Raw genomic sequence first — 23,917 nt, forward strand, 5'->3', positions numbered from 1 at the left:
AAACTCAAAACCTAGGATAACATTATAATAAGTTTCTCGCTGTACTTGAAGGTTATAGAGAAGTTGATTGGAACTCCCTTTCAGATGACTCAAAGGCTACAAGTGGCCAAATTTTTAATATAGCCAGAGGAGTTGTTGCTTGGAAATCAAAGAAACAGACAATCTTAGCTTAGTCAACAATGGAGTCAGAGATGATAGCACAAGCTACTGATCCATTGTGATAGTACTACAACTATCGCAAAAGTTCAGAATCGTTATTATAACGGTAAGAGATGATAGATACGTCGTAAAGCACAATACCATTAAAGAATTGCCACTACTAGTGCAGTGATAGTGAATTATTTACAATCTGTCGATAACTTGGCTGATCCTTTGACGAAAGAACTTGCTAGAGAGAAGGTTTCTAAAACCTCAGAAAGAATGGGACTCGGGCCTATTAAAACTTGAATTACTGTAAGGTAAACCTAACTTGAAAGACTGGAGATCCCAAGAAACAAGTTCAATCGATAATAATTGATCTCAAGTAATATGACGAGAATCATGTTAAGTAATTAGTGTTGGGTTTTATGTACTAAAACTTGTAGATAGTAAATATAATCTATTGACCGTTATTAATAAAGTGTTTTATTATTATAATTTCAAAAAGTGTTATTGATTATATTATTAGTTTTGTCTTAATAACCTAAATCCAATAAACTAACATCTTAAGTTGTTTGATGAGTCTTGAACGGTATGTAGAGACATAGGGGATCAATGTTCAAGATCAACTTAAAGGGTCTATAATATAGGGTTAAGGTTGGGTACCTTATTCTAGTAACACTATGGATCCCACTCACTTTGTATTTGATACAAACCCATTGATCCAATGCGTTCATGTATGCGATATGCTAGTGAGGGTATCTTATGCAATGAATTTGCATAAGATCGGACCACGAAATAGTAATCACTAGATATAACTCCATTAACTAATTGGGTTTCTATTTCATTAGGATGACCGAGGTAACTTAGTCTTAATCCTAAGTGTATTATGAACTCTTGTTCATGAGGGATTGTCCTTTGATTTGTACGAGTGAGAGTGGCCAGATTGCTGACTGAATATACTTATCATTTTAGGAACAAGACCGAGTGGAGAGCTGAAAACATAATCACACAAGATGGAATTCACTCCTTCCCGACTTTAGGGTAAGTAGACAAGTATTCCTTTAAATGGTGTCTCCGGGACTTGAACAAAGGGTCCTACCCTCTCTATACCACGAGATGGATTTTTGTTTAATGGTTGGTCCATAAATAGGTTTTTCATTAAAGGAGCATTGGTATTTAAGGACTAGAAGTAACCCATGGATAAAATGGTAATTTGACCCAACTAGTGTTACGAACACTTGTATAAGATTAACTTACTGGTATTTGTCTACACCATGGACATAGAAATATATCTATAGTGAGAAGAGTTCAACTGTGAGTCTTTAGTGGAGTGTACACACAGTTAATGAATATTGATTAATGTGGTTAATGAGGTTAGCCAATTAATCTTATATCATTGTAGTTTCTGATCTGTAGATCCATTAGGTTCTCTTCCTAGCTCGTAAAGGGTAATGAGATTTATTTATATTGGTTGTAATTTGAAATGTTCAAATTTACTTTGAGAATTAATATAATGTATGGTGATACATTATAATATAAAGTTTATATTTTAATTAGACTTTAATATATAAATTTAATTTTAGATATGATTCAAAATTAATTTATGAGAGAATAAAATATTTGAATAAGTTAAAATATTAATTTAATGTGAATTAGATTCATACTAAAACTATAGGTTAAAATTTAATCTATATATGATACATATTAAAACTATAGGTTACGAGAGAAATTCATATTTGAATACGATTCAAATTTGGATTAAATTAAATATAAGATATTTAATTTAGAAATTAATTAATTGGAGAATTAATTAATAGTTTAGTTTATTTTGATTTAATTAAATTAATTAAATTAAAACTATAGATTATGTGAGAGATATTAATTTAAATATTATTTAAATAAAATATTAATTAAATATGATTAATTATTTATTAAATTAATTAATTAATTAAATTATTTATTTATTTTAATATTAATATTAATTTATTAAATTAATAGGGAACGTGGGTGGTTTTCCCACGTTCCCACTTTTCTCTCAACTTCCATCTTCTTCGGACTGAAGAAGAGGGAGTTACTAGTACGATTCATAGAAGTGTTCTGTGACTTTTACGTATGCACATCGTTTCTCTCTGAAAATATTTTTCTCTCTAATAATTCCCTCCTTCCAATTTTGGTTCCCACAAACTATCTCAACTAGAGAATATGAAGGTTTCCAAGTGGTGGTGTCCCAAATTTTTGGTAGATTTAGAGTCGTCAGCGTGCGTAAGTTCTTTTCTGTAATTTTTTTCTTGAAAACATGTTTAGGCATAATTAAATTAAGTTTTGCCGATATACTGGTATTTTTAGGTTCCAATTAAAATTGGGTTAAGATATTTGTAATTCTTTTGTTGTGCAAAGGGCTTTCATCTCTTCAATTAGAAGTTCCATTCTTATTATTTAGTGATTAGCATGACATCCTGAAGCGTATGATGAGGCTGAACTTTATTCTTAATGAAATCTACACTTGATATCAAGTAGGTTACCTAGCTACAGGAGTACTCTTGATAGATTCACCTTTGTGAATGTGGAAGTGAGGGTCGCTTCCTATGGAATTCTGGGCAGATTCCTAGAGTGTTCACAAAATTGGGATATACATGCAAGGTCATAAAGCACGGGCTATTTTAGAACTTCACTCAAATAATGTTGTGTGTGCAATAGCGTTATAAGTAAAGTTTAAAACTACGAGTTACTTTACAATACTCTAAACTATTGTCACTACGTAAAGGTTCAGTCATCAGACACCTTTACTTAAGCACAACACTATAGAGACAAACATTGCTTGATGAAAATATTTTCAAAAATTTTCAAGTGGGAGACTAATAGTAAAAAAATTTCAAGTGGGAGCTGGATTATTGGATGAAAATTAATTTGTGAAAATAAAAAATAATATTATTTATTTTCTCAAGCATTCTCACATTGGTTATTTTTTAATGTGGAAGCTCCCTTTTAAACTCATTGTTTGATCAATGAGTTTAGGCTCTTAGGGCACCTAAGTTTTGGAAGGAGTGAGAAGATAGGTAAATGTGGATATGCCTATATCTCCACGCGCGGGTGGCGGGGCGTGGAGAGGAGGGATAGAATAATATATATACTAAAAAATTCTTTTAATTTTCTAAAACATTTTTTTGGAATTGTGATTAACATTTATTACCGTTTTAACATCTTTAATCCCACGAGTTTCTCCTTAATAAGTTTTTCCTTACCGTTTTTTGACCGTTGGCTATCTATCTTCCACTATATATACCTCGGTTTTCCTTTTATTTCTACACACACAAAAAACTATCGTCTTCTCATTCCTTTTTCTGTCATAACAAAAGTTTCCTAAGCTATTAATACCGTGTCTGTCATTTTGAGTGATTTTGATTCCAGTTTGTTTCTATGCAAAATCAATTGAAGAATAAATTGTTTTATTCTGGGGATGACGGGACATTATTCTGTTTGCACTATCCAAAGTAGAGTCGTGAAACGCCTTAAAAAGAGTGTGTTTTGCGACTCAGCCGTCTACTAACTTCATTTCTATTTTGTAGTTTCCTTTCATACAGATTCGTCTTTGCCCTTGCTTTTTTATTTTTTCTGTGTACCAGTTTTTCGAATCTGAATTAGTCATGTGTTGAAGACCGAAGTGCAACAACAAATTCAGATGATCCCTTTGGCAGATTAATACGTATAATTTCTGGAGTTGGCAGATTTATTTGTAGGGGTTACAGTCCAAGGTAGAATTTCTTTTAGATTTAAGTCCTTTTTAAGTATATGCATTTTTGTGGACATGATCTGATATCACCAACATGAAGTACATATTACCTCCGACATATTGTTAGAAAAGAACTGTCATTTGAACAAGGGAGGGACAATAATTTATTTTTCTTGGAGTACGACAGATTTGGATGTGATAACTACGTTTTCTTTATAGAGATACTGAAAGATGAATGTTTATCCTTCAGGATGATTAATAGAATTCAGTATCTGATGTAGAACATTGTTTGAACCACTACAAAAAATATCAGTTATACCATCAAAAAAACGTTATTGTTGATTTTCGATAGCGTTTTTCAAAATACTGTCATAGTCGATGTTATTGAAAGTCCATGACTTTTCATAGTGTTTTTTTATCGCTATGCAAAACACTATAATATGTCCCCAACGATAGCACAAATATGATGTTATAAATGTTTTTTATAACGTAAGAAAAAACTCTATCGAAACATTTTGATAGCATTTTTTATTGCGTTGAAAAAACGCTATAAAATGTTTCAATAGTGTTTTTAATAACATTAAAAAAATACTATAAACAATTTTTTGTAGCATTTTATGAAGGTTGTCGTTGCAAAAATCATTGACTTTTAATAGTAGTTTTTGTAGAGCTATTAATAATAATATAAAAGGTAGGTATGTATTAAAACCATTTGGCCTCATTAACATTTCATAATCACATTATTAAAAGAAGAATTACCATAGAACTATACATATAATATCTCATTGAATAATATATGTTATCTTCTGTGCATTACGATTTTGTTTATAAAGGAAAAAAATTCCTTTGAGAACAAATCTAAACAAAAAACTACCCTGTTTTAGAAAACTCAATACATCACAACAAAACTGATAAACTGAAGAAGAGAAGAACCGAAGTGAATAAATTCGATCATGGCGGCCTCGGTAAGTTTGGTCGATCATTAGATTCGTAAAGCTTCAAAAATCCACCACCATTGCCAGGATTACGCAAGAACTCATCAAAATTCACACAACTTCCTGTCCAGTTATTCCCTCTAACGATCTTAATCTTTATATGTTTCGGAAATCTCAACTTATGTTTATCTTCCCCTTCTCTTCTTCCTTTCCCTATTGAACGTTAAAAAATCACAAGAAAATGTAAAAAAGAGTCAATATCTTTTTTACTCTCTAAATAGCCAAGTAAGCTAAAAAAAACAAAGAGAAAAAATGCAAATGTTGCATACACATTGATTCATTACTAACATACTCCAAAAACTCAAAAAAATATACTAAAAGAGAAACATATTTTCTAACTCATCAGGATCTTATATTTGAAGTGTTGGTCCATAGAAACTATTTGTATTTGAAACATACCTGTTGCACCCAGTAGATGTACAATGGTAATTGCTCCTCCATTGGCATTAATCTTTTCTGGATGTAGCCCCAACTTATTACGACAATACACAAATTGGGATGCAAATGCCTGTAGGTTAAAGGTTGTGCATTAGAGTAAGCCAACATGTATTGAATAGGTTCAAACTTTAAGCCTTACTAGTGATGAAAACGTAAGGTTACCTTTTTTATCTCAAAAAGATAAATATCATTCGATTCATGTCCAGCAACCTTGATAGCAGCTAGAATTGCAACAGCCAGGCTAACAACCATGATAGTAGGATTCATACCTACAGCAGAAAAGGTCCTGCAAAACCAACAGCAGCAAATGTTGAGAAAAGAAAGTACTTTGTGCTCAAGAAATCCCAAATTCAAATGATGGTCATGGTTATCACCCTCAAATAGTCCAATGATCTTTATTTTTTAGAAGCCTGAAACCAGTACCCAAAAGAAAGCATTTATTTTGCCAAACTATGTTTAATCTTCCTCAATGTTTCATGAAGGAGTGCGTTTCAAGAGAAATTATGGATAGTGGAAAGCATGTTGCACAACTCCAATATTTCAACCAAAAACTTTAATATTCAAGGAATCCATCTGCAACAAATGAGATATGCAATGCATATGATATGATATATATGATTTCAAGAAAGTTTTGCACTTGTCCAAAAAAAGAAAGAAAAAAAGTCTTGCTTGCCTCAAGTTCTAATCCCTTTGAAAGAGGATGACAAGATCCGAAAGAGACCATATGGGTTATCAGCATGCACCTGTTAATACATGACACACCATATAGTTTTACTCTTCATTATATCACGATTTTACAAAAATAATGAGTGCAGAAAAGATAGGTAAAAAGAGAAGAAAAAAAACCATACCAATGACCGACATCCTCAAGAACGTGCATTTCAACCCCACCTCCCTCTTCAACAGCCAGTTCCTCTGTAGCATGAATTCTCCGATGATGCAAGCTTCTTTCAACTTTCAAGAAATTGATATGCACATCACGTGGAACATCTTTCACAATTCTTCTACAAAACAATCGTATGAGATTGCATTACTACTATTTGAAAGGGAAAGGAATACGTTGATAACCAAAAAGTATCTAAAGTGACTACCATAAATTTGTCTCTTCGTAGGACTGATACATTTTACCAATGCAATAAGTGGAATCCACCTGTAACAATAGGCCAATAACATTATCATTTGGAAAGTCGATACTTCAACCAAAAACTTTGATATTCAAGGGGGCTTATGCTTCTTCCTAGCTAAAAATGAGATCATCAACTCACCATCATAATGAATTTTCTGCTTTCCAAATAACTAGTAAGACAAAATTGTCCTTCCAATAAATGGGGTTCTTGAGCTAACCTAGACGCTTAATGACACATAGCAAATGTCTGAACAGAATTGAGAAAGCTGGTGCGCTCGCTCAGCCAGCCAAGATGAAAATCCGACTAAGTAGACTCATCAACACGATAATCCAGTTAGAAAGTGTCAAAACTATGGAGTTCAATTTGTCAATCCTAGATTATTGAACAAAATCTCTTCTCCAAAATACAAACAAGAACAAAAATCAGTACAAAAAATCATTATAAAATTAAAGTTCTAGATGTTAATTAAGGGAAGCAAATTAATATCAAAAGTTGGTGAACTCAACGTCGACATCATAAAAGCCCTAATTGTAACATTAAAAAAAACAAAACAATGAATTAAAACAACAAAGGAAAATGCAAACGAAATCATACAACAATTAATAAAGGAAAAGAAAAAGTGGGGGAAATGAGGAGAGAGTGAAGTGGCATTCATCGCCGATGGAGTCGATCTCCTTACTGGCCTTCTGGTTGAACCAATAAGAACCAACTTTTATTTATAATCCGATCCATTTGGAGCTTTCAACTTAACGAAAAAAAAGCAGTAGAAAGCGATCGAAAGAATTGCAAGAGAGAAAAAATGGCGATTAGAGAGAGATGAAATTGTATCGTCTTCCTCTCCACGCGTTCTTCTGTGCAAATTTTCTAAAATAAAAAATTGAAATAGGGAAATCGAATTAGGAAGGATCTGCGAGGAAAGGGAGATTGGGGAAATTTGAAACCAATGAAAAAAAGGGATTTGGGGTTGAGAAAGGTAAGGCGAAAAACCTAAAAATAAGGAGGGGCTTTTTCGCGCTTTCGATATTTCATCTTCCGCATTATCTTTTCTTTTATTTTTATAGCCTAAATAGTAAAAAGTTATGGTTAGATGCTATCAAAAGTCACATTTATTATTTTTGTCTATGTTGTAACTAATTGTTTCTTTTATCTTGCCCTTACATGCCATGCTTTTGTATTTAGAAGAATCTGAAATTAGCATAGGTGTTTCTTTTGATTAATAAAATTGAGTTTGATAGTGACTAACAAGTAATGAATGACATTTTTGTTGTAACTTCTTAAATTTATTTCTACTCTTAGTTTATTTTAAGGTTTCCTCTTGATGATCAGAAAACCTAAGTCTCTATTGCACAATACTTTTGTAAAAAGTATGGTGTGGCACTCAAATTTCCATCTCTACAAGGCTATACAAGCCGATAATGATGCAATGCCCAATTATTTGTCTATGGAAGTATGTAAGTTTGATATGGTTATTTGTGATTTGAAGTATTCTTGATTCAATGACTATTTGAAGATAGTATTGATTAGGCTTTTTCTTATTGTTTTTCTTTTCGCTATTCTTTCAGTTATCCATAATCTTAGCGTTCAGTAGATCCACAATCGTTCGTTGATCTTTTAGACGGGATATCACTCTTAGAAGAAAATTAATCTATTAAAAGAAAGTTAATCTATTATATCGTGGGAGACAATTACTCTCAAAATTCAAGCATTAGAGTGAGTATATTTATCTTAAAAAAATAAGATAAATTCGTTGAGCTCGAATCTATGACACATATCTGAGTTCTTATTTGTTACGAAGACAATAGGGATAATATCAAAGTATACAAGTGTTTTTTTGGTTTGGAAAATATGTGGTTTGTTTTATTCAAATTCACAGCTCACCATATTTCTTCTCAACTCTTCAATCACATGTTACACAGAGACAGAAAGCTTAACAAACAACTGCCACAACAATTCATGGCGACAGATCATGGGTCCACCGCCATAAAGGTCCTCGAGATCTGCACGGTAGCTCCTCCGCCCGGATCCACCGTGCCGGCCACTCTTCCCCTGACCTTCTTCGACATCCTCTGGTTCCGCTTCCCTCCCGTTGAACGCCTCTTCTTCTACAAATCTCCGGTGCCATTCCACGTCATCGTTTCAAACCTCAAAAAATCTCTCTCTCTCGTCCTCCAACACTACCTCCCCCTCGCCGGAGCAATCGTCTGGCCGGAAAATTCCCCCAAACCGGCCGTCGAGACCGCAGCCGGCGACGGAATTGTGCTTACAGTCGCGGAATCCGACGACGACTTCGACCATCTCGTCGGCGACGGGTTGCGTGAAGAGGCGAAACTTCAGCCGTTAGTGGCGGAGCTTGCCGCGGAGGAGGAGCGGGCAGCGGTGGTGGCTGTGCAGGTAACTTGGTTTGGGAATGGTAGATTTAGCATCGGAATAACTTCACATCACGCGATTCTGGACGGAAGGTCGTCGACTTCGTTCATGAAATCGTGGGCCGGGTTGTGTAAGAATTTGGTTGGGGGCGGTGACATTTTTTTCCCGGCGGCTGAGACGATGCCGTTTTATGATCGCAGCGTGGTGACCGACAACGTGGGACTTGAAGCCATTTATTTGGAATGCTGGTTGGCCCATGAAGGACCCAACAATAGAAGCTTGAAATTTTGGGACGTCAAAACTCCGCCAGATTTATTCCGAGGTAAACAATAATATCTATAATTTATTCAAGGTTGAATTATAAAAAAATACCCATAAATTTATGTATCAAAAATATGAATGAAATTTCAAATTAATGAGTTCAGAAAATATCAGCTTAGTTTTTAGTAGAAATCCTTACAAATACTTTTGAATTTTCAAAAATTTAAACATAATCTTAACCTAATAAAAGTTTAAAAAAAAATAATAAGAAAAAACCGTTAATTATTCATAGTAACAAAGATAACTTTTAAAAATAAAAAATGTTTAAAAAAATTGATCAATTTATTTGAAGTTTTCTTAAATTAAAAAAAACAATTTTAAAACAATTATATATATAGATATCTTCAAATATTCTCATATTTCTCTTAATTTTTCAATTCTTAGTTGCATCTATTTTCTAAACCATTAAAATAAAAATAAAATTTTTAAGTTAAAACCAACATGAAATAATCTCACAAATTTCAAAAATCAATATCTCCTCATAAAACATATCAAAATGATAAAAAGTCAAATAAAAAAAGTATTTATCTATTAAAATGTACTCAACTAAAAAAAGTACAATTTTGTTAAAATATTTTAGTCTTGAAATCATTTGGCACCTTCTTTTTATTATGTTTTTCTCATATTGTAGTTCATATACCCTAATTAAAGTGCTCAATCTTATTTTATTTCTTTATTTATTTTAGATAAATAAGTGTCAAATAATTTTTTTTGGAAAAAAAAAAGGAGTAGGAGGACATTGAGGAAGGGGTGAGAAAAATATGGAAACAAAGACATCATTCAGGATTATATGTTTTTATTGTTACAGTAGCGAGAGTTTTTTTTTTTAAATAAAAAAAAAAAAGAAATCTTAAATTTTAGAAGATTTTTGGAAGTTTAGAAAGTGTAGGACATAAAACATCAACAAATTCCTTGCAGAACTAACAAGGGGATACCTTTGAAAATTTTGAAATTTTAGTGACATTTTTTACCAAAAGTGTAGAGTTCACTTATAATTTATAATTTTGCCTTCATTTAATCAGAGCAATAATAGTTCAGGTACTAATTTAAATGACTTTAATAAATCATTTCACTTGCAGGAGATACTCAACCACATAACGGTTGAAATTGAAACTTAGTTATAGATAATAGTATTCAAAATTTAATCACGTTCTATCGTTATATGTTTAGTCTAATGTATAAATTCAATTTTCTATTTTAGTTTCTATTTTTGTTCTTTACAAACAAACGATTAGTGTGGTTTTTTTCTTATGGCCAAGGTAGGAGTTAGAAGTAAATTATATTTTGGGTTAGATTACATGTAGTTAGTATGCATTTGAAATACACTTTTAGGTCTTTTATTGATAAAATAAATAGTTTCAAAAGAAAATTAGAATATTTGGTAGTCAAACAAAACAAACAAAACATTTTTAAAGTATATTTTAAATATTTTTTATTAAAAAAATTAAATAAAAATGACTTTTTTTGAAGAAAAAAAAATTCCTAAATCAATCCGATTAGATGTTTCATCTTTGAAGGTTTGGGCATATGTATAGTAGGTCCCTAACCTATCCATTGTGTATTTGATCGGCCCATGCACTCCCAAATTTGTTTTTAATATAATGATCCTTGACAAATTAAATGCAATATTTTTACTTTCTTAACTATAGTCTATTATATAAGTGTGAGATTGTGTGTGAACCTCTTTCAATTTTGTAATTAATTATATATTTTTTTAAAAAAAATTAAAGTACAAAAAAAAAAAAGACTCAATTTGTACATAGAAAATTTAGGAACTAAATACTATGGACCAAATTTTTCATGTAACTATTTTTGTTAGTGCTAACACAAATATGGTGGAACTTGGAATAATAATTCAAACTATAGAATGCTAAATACCTTGAGTTATTTTGATATGAACACTTCTTTTCATATTCATCCTCTAATTATGGAAACTAAGATTTCAAAAAAATTTTGACATCCAAATATTGTAAGATTGTTTCACAAAATCACTAAGTTAAGCTAAAAACATATAGTTTAGAAAATGTGTATTTCTAGAAAGTATAAATTAAAAAATTAAAAGAAAATTATTCAACACAAAATATAGAAAAAAGTTTAGAAGACAAGTGTGAAAAAAATGTATTTAATTAGGATAAAATAGGCCCGAGGTATTCAATAGGGAAGCAAAATAAGATTTTGTTTCCCTTTCATTGTAGGAGAGTAGGTTTCAAGTTCGACCTTGAATACCAAAAATCTTATTATTATCACTAAATCAAACTCACTTCTAGATATAAAATGAGAAATAATAATAATAATAAAAATTTGCATAAAACCCCTAAGCTGTGGGGTTGATTGCATTCATACCCTCCAACTTTCGTCCCTAGAGTTTATTAATGAATGCAATTAACCTCTTTCTTGAATGAATCTTTATTACTTTAACTGTGATCAGACATTTTAAAATTTAAAAAAAATAAAAATAATTTCTCATCTCACATCTTTTCCTCCCTCCTCCATCTTTTCCTTCCAACTACGTCTACATCTCCATCATCAAAGAAATCTTGAAACGACACTATAAAGTAACTTTCTAAATCTTATTATCCAAATTTATCTCTCTTTTAGGTGCACTTTTTGTGCCTTCCCAAGGCTTGACAACCATTGTAGAAACCACTGTCACTGTTGCCATCATCGCAACTTTCGTTGTTGCAGAGGCCATTGCTGTCTCTTCAAAATTTAACCCTTAATCGCCCTCTTTTCCTTCTTCCTCAACCTTTCTCCAAATTCCATCTCTATCTTCTTTCTCATGCAACCGATAACTTCTGTACTCTCTTTCATCGTGTGTTTTCCTAATTCAATAAAATGTTCATGCTTTTTATAACGATATAACCCTTTATATTAAACTGAGTTCATTACTACTAAAATTAATTAAAGACTTTTTTTTATTGAAAATGGATGAGAACACTAAACTTTCATTGAAAACTTCAAATAGTCATTTATAAATCATAAATAAAATATTTAGAAATAAAAGCTAGAAGATAAAATTCTAGATCAGATCCTATCTAACTTTGAAATAAAAATAATATAAAATAATCTATGAATTTGATAAATTCAAATAAGAATACAAAGATCAAATACAAAGAAAAATGTGAAAGGCAGAAGCAACAAAAGTCCTCTATGGCAAGTCGCAGCCACTTCTTGTTATTCGCCAAGCTTTCTTCTACCTCTATCTCTACCTGAAAAATTAAACATAAAAAGAGTTAGTATAAACATATACTCATTAAGAGACCCATTACTAGTCCCACTAGGTGTCTATTAACTTCCCACTAAGGTCCCGTAAAGAAGTACCTAAATACTAGCATGCTCCTAAACACATGCAATCTAGTGATCATGTAGGAACACATTAAGTCTTCGGTGAACTCGAAGGAACACCTTGGAGAAACTGGTCTTCGGTGAACCCGAAGGAATACCTAAGAGAAACTGGTCTTCAGTGAACCTGAAATCACTTAAGAGAATCGGGCTGTAAGTGACCCCATTAGATCACTCATAAAACATACCATGACAGACTTGTGGTCTCGTCGAACCACACAATCATAAAAAGGTAATCCTAAGGGACACCCATATGGGTACGACATTAATAAACAAAGTTAACAGAACACCTACCCATAGCATGTAGCATATCATAAACATGACATGAATATCAATCATAACCTCCTTAATCATACGATTAATATATCATGCATCATCATCAACATAATATCAGTCATCATCATCAACATAATATTAGTCATCAATATCAATCCTCACTATCAGTTATCAAAATAAATCATCAACATCAACACATTATGCATCTTAACTACATTAATGAATAATTGAAATTTACATGCGAGCTCTTAACTTCAGTTCGAAGGTCTAGAAGAGAATCTCTTACATCAATATTACCTTAACCAAAATTATTTCTAACAGTTACGGTCAAGCTTTCTAAATAATAGGACCTAAACAACAAGGGAACCCAATAACTAAAAATAATAATTTTTAATGATTGACTAATGACCCAAGAATCATTTTAATTCAACTTACCCAAAATCGAGATTGAATTCCAATTCAACCTTGATTTGAAAAAATTCATATATAGCTTAGTTCTTCCAATTTAATCTAGCCAAACCTTCAAGAAAAATTCCAAATTAAAATCCAACATTAACTTTATTTAGGACCAAAATCAATATTTGTTATGCATACCTAAAATCCAATCAAATACTCACCAAAACTTACCAAAAGTTGCTCAAAATTGGTGGAAAAATGCAAAATAATGTTGGCAGCTCGACTAAGCAAGGAGCGGCTCGAATCTGGCTTAAGTCTATATGTACGGCTTGGAGTAGGGGAAATCGGGTCGAGCTCAAAGGAACGGCTTGCACGCGGCTCACGAAAGGATTTGGCTCGATTTAGTTTGCACATACGACTCAGATAAAGGAATAGGGCTCGACTTAGCTTGTGCGTGCAGCTCGGACAGAGGAGGGATGTGACGGTCGAGCAGAGACGAGTGAAGACAATCTGATGCGCGGTAGACGGGTTGACGGAGTTAGTGGTGATGGACAGAGACGGGTGACACATACAGCGAGGCAAAACAGCTTGGAACAACTTGGACTTCGATGATGCTTGCAACGTAGAACAAGAAACGATGGGGTTAAGCTTCACGGTGACAAAGGAAGAGAGAGGTGACTGATAGCGTGATGAAAACGATCAGAGATGGACGACGGAAAGAGTGGTGACAGCAGTGGAGCTAGGATTTTCCAAGGAAGGAGAAGATAAATGAGGAAGAAGATGAAGTGCATGCAAACCAAGAGGGTCTTTTTAAAATAATAATAATATTATTATTTTACTTTATCTTTTTACTTTTACCTTTTCAAATGAAAAACAAATCACTCTCTTTCCTCATTTAATCCAATCCAATCAACTCCTTCTTTTTCCAAAAATAAAATAACAATTAAATCTTCTCTCTCCATTTAATACCCATCAAATCATCTTAATATAATTATTTTTCCCTTCCTTTAAAACTAATTAATTAATTAATTAATTATATATATATATATATATATATATATAATTAATGAATCAAAATCATTAAATCTCACAAAATTAATTAACCAATATCAAATCGTTAATAGCATCAAATTCCCAATCTTCAAATTAATTAAATATTCTTCCAAGTAAATATTTAATTAATCATAATTTCCACAAAATCAACCAATTATCTCAAAATAATACCTCAATAATTCCAACATCTCTTTGTTATTTATTTGATGATCATTTTTTAAGAGGAAAGAGATTTAAAAGATTAAAAGCAAACAAAGCAAATGAAACAAAATGAGAGAAAGGAGAAGTGTAGTGTACCAACCATTTTTGTTACTCACACTTGTTACTAAAATAAACGCCTCTATTTATAGGCGAGGGTTGATGTGACAGTACATTCTACACTCCATTAATTCTTTTGATAAAGTTGTGTTGTCGATGCCGCAGATGTCCTTTTGTCCTTTTTCTAACATGTGCGCAAACCATTTTTGTTTGCTAGTGCTTTAGACCGCCTAGCTTGTTATGATCGCCACCTTGCTAGCTGCACGTGTCTCCTCGCCAAATGTTCTATTGTCAAGCTATATTTCTTTTTGCATAAAAAAGGGAGAAAGTTCTTTTGTAGTTCGTGATGCATAACTTGATCAATTCTCCGACTTTTCTCCGCGTTTTCTTCCAATCTTATGCATTAAGGCTTCATTATTTTACATAAAAGGCTATAATAACTTGTATTTTTACAAGTTATCAAACATAGAACTTACACATCTAGCAGGAACTTAAAACAAACTTTATATAATAATTAAGTGTCGCCCATCTAAACAATCAAGTACAATGAGTTTGTTATAAACGAATACAAACTAGAGTTCATATGAGTCAAAGACTAATACTTACAACCAATAACTTACAAACTATAGCTAAACTCAAGTACGGACCATAAGTACTTCTAGAACAAGGCATACTAGTATGAAACTCAAAATGCACTAGTAGATAGACGGATGAAGTAAGGTGTCAGGTCCATGATCTCTACCTGAAAAGTAAGAAAACGTTTTTAGAAAGAGTGAGCTAAAACTCTAAATCCGCAAATCAATGTGTAGTAAACAACTTATCAAATACATTTTAAATAAATCAAATACACAGTTCTCAAACATAAACAATTGTGTCAAACATTTCTCTTTCACTTCCTATATCTTGAATCTTTGTACTTTACAAGATGAAATTTTAAGCATCAATAGCGCTCTATCTCGTAATGGCTACTATGAGATGAAAAATCTAAGCATTTGTAGAATGCCCTCATCTTTATCTAGTCATAGTGATAGGTTTCTAGGCATCTATTGAATACCCTCATCACAGGACCTCTGTGCACAGGAAAAACTCCCCTGGTAGGGTTGCCACAAATCTCTAGATATATCTTAGGTATAGACTAAAACATGCTCAAAACATTTCCTGCTTAAAACATTATATCAAATTAAAACAACATGTTATATAAATCTCTTGCATTTAGCAAGTCTTAAATCTGTAAAACAAGCTTTATTTAAACAACATTTAACCTAAATACTTTCAGAAGCCCAGCATCCATATTCTTGCCCATAAATTAATGTATAAAGATCCATTCTCAATAAACTTATTAGTCAAACTCATGTTTTTCAAAATTTTCTAAACTTGAAACTTATGCTTTGGAAATCTAACTATTTAAATCAAGTACAATTCTGAAATATGTTAACTCAAAGCATGCTTTAAACATAAACTTAGTAAATCCTGTTTAGGAATCAATTTCAAATTTATTTTTCTCACTCACACGTGGTAGTTAATTCCTTGTCCTATAATTTTTTTCAATCTCCTCTTGCCTTGAAATTAGTTAATTTAAACTCATTTTAAACCTTTAAAATCAGAAAACATCAAAACTTAGCCCAAAACTCACAAAAACACCAAAATTGCTAAAAAATGGTGTTATGGCACGACTAACCGTTGAGCATGGGCAATGGGTAGCATGTACAAGCACACAAGTCTATCCCAGGTGCTTGGCCATGTGCTAGCTTAGCACGCCCCACAGTCGCATGACACCGTACTATGCCCCATTCTACATATGCATTCGGGCAGCTTTGAGCGCATGTGGCCTGTTGCATGGCCTAGGCGCGACCCCATATTTTAAAGACCTTTACGACTCACAAGAACTTGGTAAAGGAAGGAGAAGATTTGAAAAGAAATTCTAAGAAAAACTTATTATGTAACAAGATTTAAGTGACATGGCTAAGGAAGAGGAATTTTTTGGTGAAGTGTTAAGAAAAGAATGCTAGGAGGTTATGTGGGCGACCACAAGAGGAGTAAAAAAACTCTATAAAGGTGCGCAGGCATTATTAGCATGTATAGATGGCCCAGGCTTGATTGCTATGGCTTAAACGAGGAGAACCTCTAAAGACATGTAATAGGCTGCCAAATGAGCTAAGGTAATGATTTGTAGATTTGTTGGTTACTTTATGCTTGACTTGTTTAATAATAAATTCATTGATACGTCATTGAGACTTTATGTCTGCGACTACGCTACGCAATAAGACATGATTGCCATATACAACATGCTCACTATATCTCTAAGTGAGGATTGTGCAATAAAAGGTACACATCCTTTCCACACGTGACTAGTACTCCTGCATTGAGTACAAGTTTTCCTATCGCTTGCTCAAGTGTAAGTGAAGCGATATGTTTCTTGGGTAAGTCAAGGTCGCACACAAGGAATTGCTACCAAACTTAGTTATAATGTTTACTTCTTTCCAAGCGGTATAAATATCCATACAGTATAAAGTGTGTGTAAATGTGTATGTGTGTATTAAATCTACTATTTACACTAGAGATTCTGTAGAAGGTGATGTGAAATGGTATGAATATGGAGAATGAACTAACTTGTACTAAGAAAATATGAAGGAAATTCTCCGCATTATAGGCGATTAAGTCATGCGACTATCCTTGATGCGATAGAGATTACATACCCAACTTCTAATTTAAGGTAAGAACCTCTCGATGCTTAAAGGCCACACTTGTTCACCTCTCAGGATACAAATGGTAAATATGAACTATGTGATAGCTATCTAGATTTCACTATTTATAAGGGTCATATTGCTTCTCTTTTAAGGTGGACAACCTCTCACTGTCAAGATACAACACTTGTTCTCCTTTCGAGACACAAATGATGGAGGTCAATCGCCAGAATGGATTTTGTTTCCAAACTCCTTCTAGTACGCGTTTAACTATGTCTTTGTTATTTACTCTATTGAGTAGTTGGCAATAAACGTTAGCCAAGCGATGAACCTTATAAGTGCTCTTCTCAAGCACTTATCATGAACTTGAACTACTTATAACCGTTCAGCAAGATAAACAGTAAAGAAGTGACATAATGTCAGTGAATATAAATGCAATGTGTTGATTGAATTAAGGCTTTCAGCCATTGAAATATACAAGCGTCAAAACATTACAAAGAAAGTACAAAAATAGAATGTAAAGAAGATTAGTTGAGTTGCAAAATGCCTTATGAGCATCCCTTGGCTCTTTTACAAGTTAGGAGGAAAGATGGTGGTTTCTCTCTCTAATCTCACTTTATGCTCTCACTCAGAAGTTGATCGGAGAAGAGGAGAAGAGAGAAAATACTTCTACAAAAGGGGAAAAACTACTCTTTTTTGACGATACTACTCTTTTCTGACGACCCTTAGGAAGATAGATCTCTCTAGAGCTCTCTAGTTCTTAGTCCATGCAAACCTCCTTTACATGGTGAAGATGGAGGTGTTTTATAGGCAACTTTGGGCTAGAAGCTTCTATTCCTCTACACATTTTAGTGCCAAAAAGCAGACTTGTCAAGTCACATCAACTCCATCTACCATTCTTGTCTTCTTTAGTGAATCTTTTCGCGTGATGATGTGGCATATTGCTTCGTAAAGTTAACCGTCAGGCAACCTTCCTACTTTAAGCTTTCGCAGGCATTCTTCTTACGATTCATTATAATTCTTATTTTCCTCATTATTTGCAATAGAAGCACTAAAATCATGAAAAACAGGTGTGGAGACTTATGTAAGTTATATTCTCTTATCTTTATGAATTTGCAGTAAAAGCTACACGTTTTAACACTTTGTCCTATGTTTAGACTCCATTGTTTTACTTAAAAGACCATAATAACTTGTATTTCTACAAGTTATCAGGTAATCTCTAAAATACACATTTTAAGCGGTCAAAGGTCGATGGAGAACCTCTAATGCTAGGCAAGAAAGGCAAGATTGGGCAACCACATATTGAGAAATAACCTCTAAAGAAGTCATGGGGAGCAAGAGGGTGCTAGGTAAAATGATTGGTTAAGAGGTTAGCAAGGATTAGTAAGGGCTATGCTAGAAGATCGTTGACGGCTAGGCCAGATGACTTACTAAGAGGTTAGTAAGTGTGGAAAGTAGGCGGCCAAGAGCTGGGCGAAGAAGTTATGCACGTGAGGAAGCTTATGACCATTGAGATTAGCAAGGCATTTGAGTAAGCAATGTGGTTGGTTATGGTTAATCGATTTAATAGAAATTCAGGTGTCTTAAGCATGTTTCATGCATTTTGTAGATAAGTAGGAGGTGATTAAGTAGCAATGTGGAATTAGGAGGCTGATTAAGGAAATTAAGAGGCAAATTAAGGAAGTTAGAGGTGTCAATGCAGTTTCATTCGAGGGTTCATCATAAATAGGCAATTTCAGACAAGGATTTCTCACAATCCACTCGTGCCATTTGCTTCAAATTACTTTCAAAAGTTCACAAATTGAGTCTAGTTTCTAGACTAGGGCTGCCAGACAAATTTAAGTTGAGAAGGATTTAGTTTGAGTTGAAGAAATAGAGAAATGTCAGTTTTCTGAGCATTTTAAGTAAGGTGCACTTTTCGAAAGCCACAAAATGCATCTTTTGGAATTTGTAGCTAAAATTTTGAGGTCAAAAAGATCTTAAAGAAAATTCTAAACCAATGGCTAACAACAAGTGTAGTGAGTGATTAAATGATTTCTATAATGTTTCTTAAAGCATGATTGATAAGTTATTGCTTAAAGCATGTTTCAAGAAAAATGTTTAGGATTACTAATTTGCTATTGAGTTTGCTAAAGTTCAATGTTCAAGTATTTACAAGTTGATTTCCAAAAGACTAAATTAGGTTCAACTAAATTCTATAGCTATGTCGTCAAAACTATGTTTCAAGGTTTTCAACTATGTTTTATTGTAGCCAAAATCTTCCATGAGTCTTATTGTACACCTTCGTACTAATAGTAGGATTGATAGGTCTATTTTAACTATGAGCCATCAAAATAGATATAAATTATTATGCCTTAAAGTAAGAGGATACCAGTGAAAGTTGTTTCCTATCGACTATATCGTCTTAGGACGAAGAGGTTTAATACTGCATGTAGCTATGAATCATGTCTTCCAAAAGCTCTATGCCATGTTATTCAAAGTTCCAATATTTTCAAGTACCATACTATGAAATGAATTTCTATTGTTTAATGATTACTAAGCCGAGGTTTCATGCTAAACCGTTTATGAAAATACATTTCATAAAACCATCACTCACTAAGTCTTTTGACTTACTCTTTCAAAATGAACTTTAGGGATGAAAAAGAAATAAATACTAGTGACAAAAAATTAATCTTATATATACTAGGGGCGTACTTGGGTTTGGTTTTGTTGGGTCGGGTTGAAGTTATTTTTTGAACCAACTCGAAAATTTGGGTTAGTTGGGTTGAAAACCTAAAAGACCCAGACAAAGTTTCTAACCCAATAACCCACTCCAGTTGGGTTATAACTTATTTTTTCTTTTTAATTTTAAATATTTAAGTTTATCAATAACACATACAATTAATAACTAAAATCTCATTTAAATTCAAATATAGAATACCAAATATGTATGATATTTAATAGAAACTTTAAACAAAAGACAAATGTCATAACGATTCTAAAAGAAAAATAGTAAAAATTCACAAATAGATTAATTTGTATTTACATATTATCTAATATCTATGTAATTCGAATTAGGTTCGATCAACTCAAGCATAATTTTTTAGCCCCCTTACAACCCAATCCTACTTGATGAAAATACAAAAATGTTTAAGCCAACCCAAATTTTAGGTTTTAGAGGGGTAGTCCACAAATTATTTGAAAACCCCTATTATATGCAAAGTCCATAAGCACCACCGACATATAAAATGTTTAGGAATTCTGAAGTGTGGTTTTGAATGATTCTGGTAATGTAATGTAATATTTGAGAAAATAAATTGTGAATTGGTCGTTGAAAGGCACATTCAAGTTAAGTCCCCAAGATATCCAAAAACTAAAGCAACATGTACTCAAACACCGGAACCCGGTCCAACCGCCGCCACACATCTCCACCTACACGGTGGCGATGGGGTACACGTGGGTGTGCGCCTCCGCCGTGGCTGACGAGGAAATTAGCATCGGAGTGACGATGGACGCCCGAGGGAGAGTCTACCCACCTCTACCGGCGACATACTTTGGGAACTGCGTGGTGGGGCGGTCAACCGCCTTGGAGAGGGGGAAACTGTTGGGGGAAAACGGAGTAATCGCCGCGGTGGAGACGATATCGGAGATGATTAAAAGCTTGAAAGAAGAGGGACCTTTGAAGGGCGCAGAAAACTGGGTTTTGTTGATGACGCAAACTGTTGTAAATAACGATTACAAGCTGATTTCCACGGCTGGATCGCCGAGATTTGAGGTGTATAGCGTGGATTTCGGTTGGGGGAAGCCTGAGAAGGTGGAAGTTGTGTCGATTAACCGTACCGGAGCGGTTTGTATCTCGGAAAGCCGAAACGGCGGCGGAGTGGAACTTGGGTGGACGGCGAAGAGGGATGTTATGGAGAATTTCGCTAAGCTTTTTGCTGAAGGTCTTCAACAACTTTGAGTTGGCATGCTTTCTTTAATATCGAAAAATAAGTTTAACTTTATCTGATATGAATTTGTATATTCAAATATAGTAGAATCTCATGTTACGAGATCTTATATTATTAAAAGATATATAATTTTTGTAAATAGGTAAGTAAGCCCACACAAGATAATATTAACTACCAAACTTTCTTCCATAAACATTATAATTACTAGATGACTTTATTATTTAAATTAATAATTAAAAAACATATATAACAGTTAAACTAATCTAATCTAGTTAATTTGGAAATGTGTAAATTACAATCATGCAATTTATTTCACATCTCAAGTATGAATAATTTCTTCATAACAAACCTTCAGCAACAATTCAAATTGAAATTTTGATTTGATTCACTCATTTAAGAGTTTAATTAACATTATAATTTTCTTTTTTATTTCTTACTAACTCTTCCAGCCTCATCATTTTTTACAACCTCATAGGACACATTTCATCAAATTTGACACCATTTAACTATTCATAATATGTCATAATCGATCACAATCGATCACTTCTTGATCTTAAACCCTTCTCTACCTCGCTCTAGCCGGAATTGAAAAACATAAATTAACAAAATATCATTTCAATGTTTATCTTCCTCATTATGAAAGAGAGAAAAGTTAGGAAATAACAGGGTATACCCTCGTAAGCTTCCATTTTCATCACCTCCATGCTTGTATTTTTCTCTGTAGTTTTTTACCAATTTGATGGTGGCAAGCTATTAAGACACTAAAAAACGAAGAGATCTTAAAAAGAACGCTCTATTGTGAATATTCTTCCATAATTCCATGCATGTGTATACCTAATTGTTAAATGTCGTTCTTTATTGTTATTTGATTTATAATCCAATAATCTATTTATAGATGTGATTTGATTGAGGTTGGAATTTGATTAGGTTTTTGTTTTACTTGTAATAAGAATAAATGATTTTGTAATTTCATTCTTGAGTAACGTAATTTAATCATTAATTTACTTTACTTAAATGCAATAATGAATAGTTATAACATTAATTATCAGTTAAATTTAAGAGTCATTCCAACTACTTTAAAAATCCAGAAAACTAGATTAAATTATTTTATTAATTGTTTAGAAATAAAATTATAGGAGAAATCTTTTCACATACTTATTGTTAAATGACAAAATTACCACCAAGTGGACTATGAAAAAACTTAAAATCAAAAGGTAAAATGGACTAACAAAATTTATGAGTTTGAAAACATTTTATCAAAATATATATTTTTCTCTCGTTGGTGCAAAACACTACTCTACATTCATACAAACAAAGAAAATTTTAGAGTGTGAGTTGAGAAAGAAAAAGAAACAAATTAGAAAAAGGTTTTTTTTAATAAAAAGAAATGTTGACTTTATATTATTATAGTCAGAATTTGTATTGAAAAATGTTATATCGAGAGAGTTAAAAGGTTACAAAATCTTTAATTATTGGTGTAAGACCATTATATAAAATAACTTGAAAATACCTGTGGAAGTTGAAAAGATTGATACCTTTAGTTTGACAACATTTGTCAAAGCATATTTACGTCTTTTATTAATGCAAAAATATTACTATGCATTCTTGAAAAAAATTGAGGGAGTGAATTAAGAAAAAAAATACAAAAAAATGAATTAAGATACAAACTAAAAACCTTTACAATTATTGATGGATTAATTTCTAGATTTTATGCACTGCCTCCTGTTCTTCTTTGTGCATAAAAGTAATTGCTTGGTAGTGTATATATAGATAAAGAAGGACGGAAGTTGAAACCAAGTTGGAAAAGGAAGAGTATTGTTTTTAATTCATTCAATAATTCTCATCCTAAACTTCTTAAATTTAAAATTTAAAAAAAACATTATTATTTTCAACGTAAAAGAAAATTCCAATAACAAACCCTACAATTGATATTTAATGCCCATTATTTATTAAAAATATATTATTTTATTGTAAAAAAATATAAAGTTTAAAAAGAAAATTACTATAAAACCCATATAGTAACCTAGATGATGTATTAAGAAAATGGATATAATAGAGATAAAAAAGTTTCTCCACATGTGAGCTTTTATATATAGCATAGATAAGGACAAAAATAGTATAGTTTGGAGAAAATATAGGAATGGGACGTCTGATCGTTAAAGACTAATCAATCAAAATATATAATTAAAAAAACTTAATATTCCAATTTTTATTATGATTATTATGTTTTAATTTCTTAGATATTTAATTTGGTAGAAACAGACTATCCTATTTTTAAAAAAGGGTCTTTCCTAAAATATAATAAAGCAGCAAAATATTTACACCGTATAGAACAATTTCAAAATGGAAAAAGCCAAGAGGTCCACAATGTAAAATACCAAAAATGCCCCGTCAACCACGCCGTTAACAACGCGCGCATAATATATTTGCTACACGATCGTTTAGATTTACCTATTGTTTGGTGCATGATTCTTTAAATATGACTACAATTTATATTTTCAATTCTATCGTTTAAATTTGTTACACAATCGTTTAATTTGGTTACATTTAAATTTGGTTACACGATCGTTTAGATTTGGACCCAAATCTAAATGATTTTTTTTTCAAAATTTAGTTACACGATCGTTTAGGTTTGGCTAAACGATTTTTTTTAATACTTTTGCTACATGATCGTTTATTATTTTCTTCACAATCATTTAGATTTGTTTACTCAATCATTTAGATTTATTTACACGATCGTTTAGTTTTGGCTAAACGATTTTTTTTAATTCTTTTGGTACACGATCGTTTAGATTTGTCTACTCGATGATTTATTTTTTTACACAATCGTTTACATTTGGCTACTCCAATCTAAAATATT

General features: G+C 32.4%; 2 protein-coding genes and 1 long non-coding RNA gene across 3 annotated transcripts; 1 reads left to right on the forward strand and 2 right to left on the reverse strand.

The window, feature by feature from the left end:
- Nucleotides 1-4,747: 4,747 nt before the first annotated feature.
- Nucleotides 4,748-5,850, reverse strand: LOC127149915 (3-ketoacyl-CoA thiolase 1, peroxisomal-like). The gene is made up of 4 exons (XM_051086308.1): nt 5,679-5,850; nt 5,467-5,590; nt 5,266-5,374; nt 4,748-5,019 (listed from the first exon to the last, which is right to left on the reverse strand). The coding sequence occupies exons 2-4, from the start codon at nt 5,569-5,571 to the stop codon at nt 4,823-4,825; spliced, it is 411 nt and encodes a 136-aa protein (XP_050942265.1). The 5' UTR covers nt 5,572-5,590; nt 5,679-5,850; the 3' UTR covers nt 4,748-4,822.
- A 126-nt stretch (nt 5,851-5,976) lies between these two features.
- Nucleotides 5,977-7,215, reverse strand: LOC127149916 (uncharacterized). The gene is made up of 4 exons (XR_007821781.1): nt 6,570-7,215; nt 6,396-6,454; nt 6,156-6,308; nt 5,977-6,047 (listed from the first exon to the last, which is right to left on the reverse strand). It is a non-coding gene; the product is annotated as an uncharacterized LOC127149916 (long non-coding RNA).
- A 1,057-nt stretch (nt 7,216-8,272) lies between these two features.
- On the forward strand, nt 8,273-21,264 carry LOC103503024 (phenolic glucoside malonyltransferase 1-like). Its single transcript, XM_008467171.2, has 2 exons — nt 8,273-9,120; nt 20,446-21,264. Exons 1-2 carry the CDS (start codon nt 8,277-8,279, stop codon nt 21,066-21,068), a joined length of 1,467 nt encoding a protein of 488 aa, XP_008465393.2. The 5' UTR covers nt 8,273-8,276; the 3' UTR covers nt 21,069-21,264.
- Nucleotides 21,265-23,917: the final 2,653 nt, after the last annotated feature.

This window comes from Cucumis melo, chromosome 6 (assembly GCF_025177605.1).
Source record: "Cucumis melo cultivar AY chromosome 6, USDA_Cmelo_AY_1.0, whole genome shotgun sequence".
In the NCBI taxonomy this organism is placed as follows: domain Eukaryota; kingdom Viridiplantae; phylum Streptophyta; class Magnoliopsida; order Cucurbitales; family Cucurbitaceae; genus Cucumis; species Cucumis melo.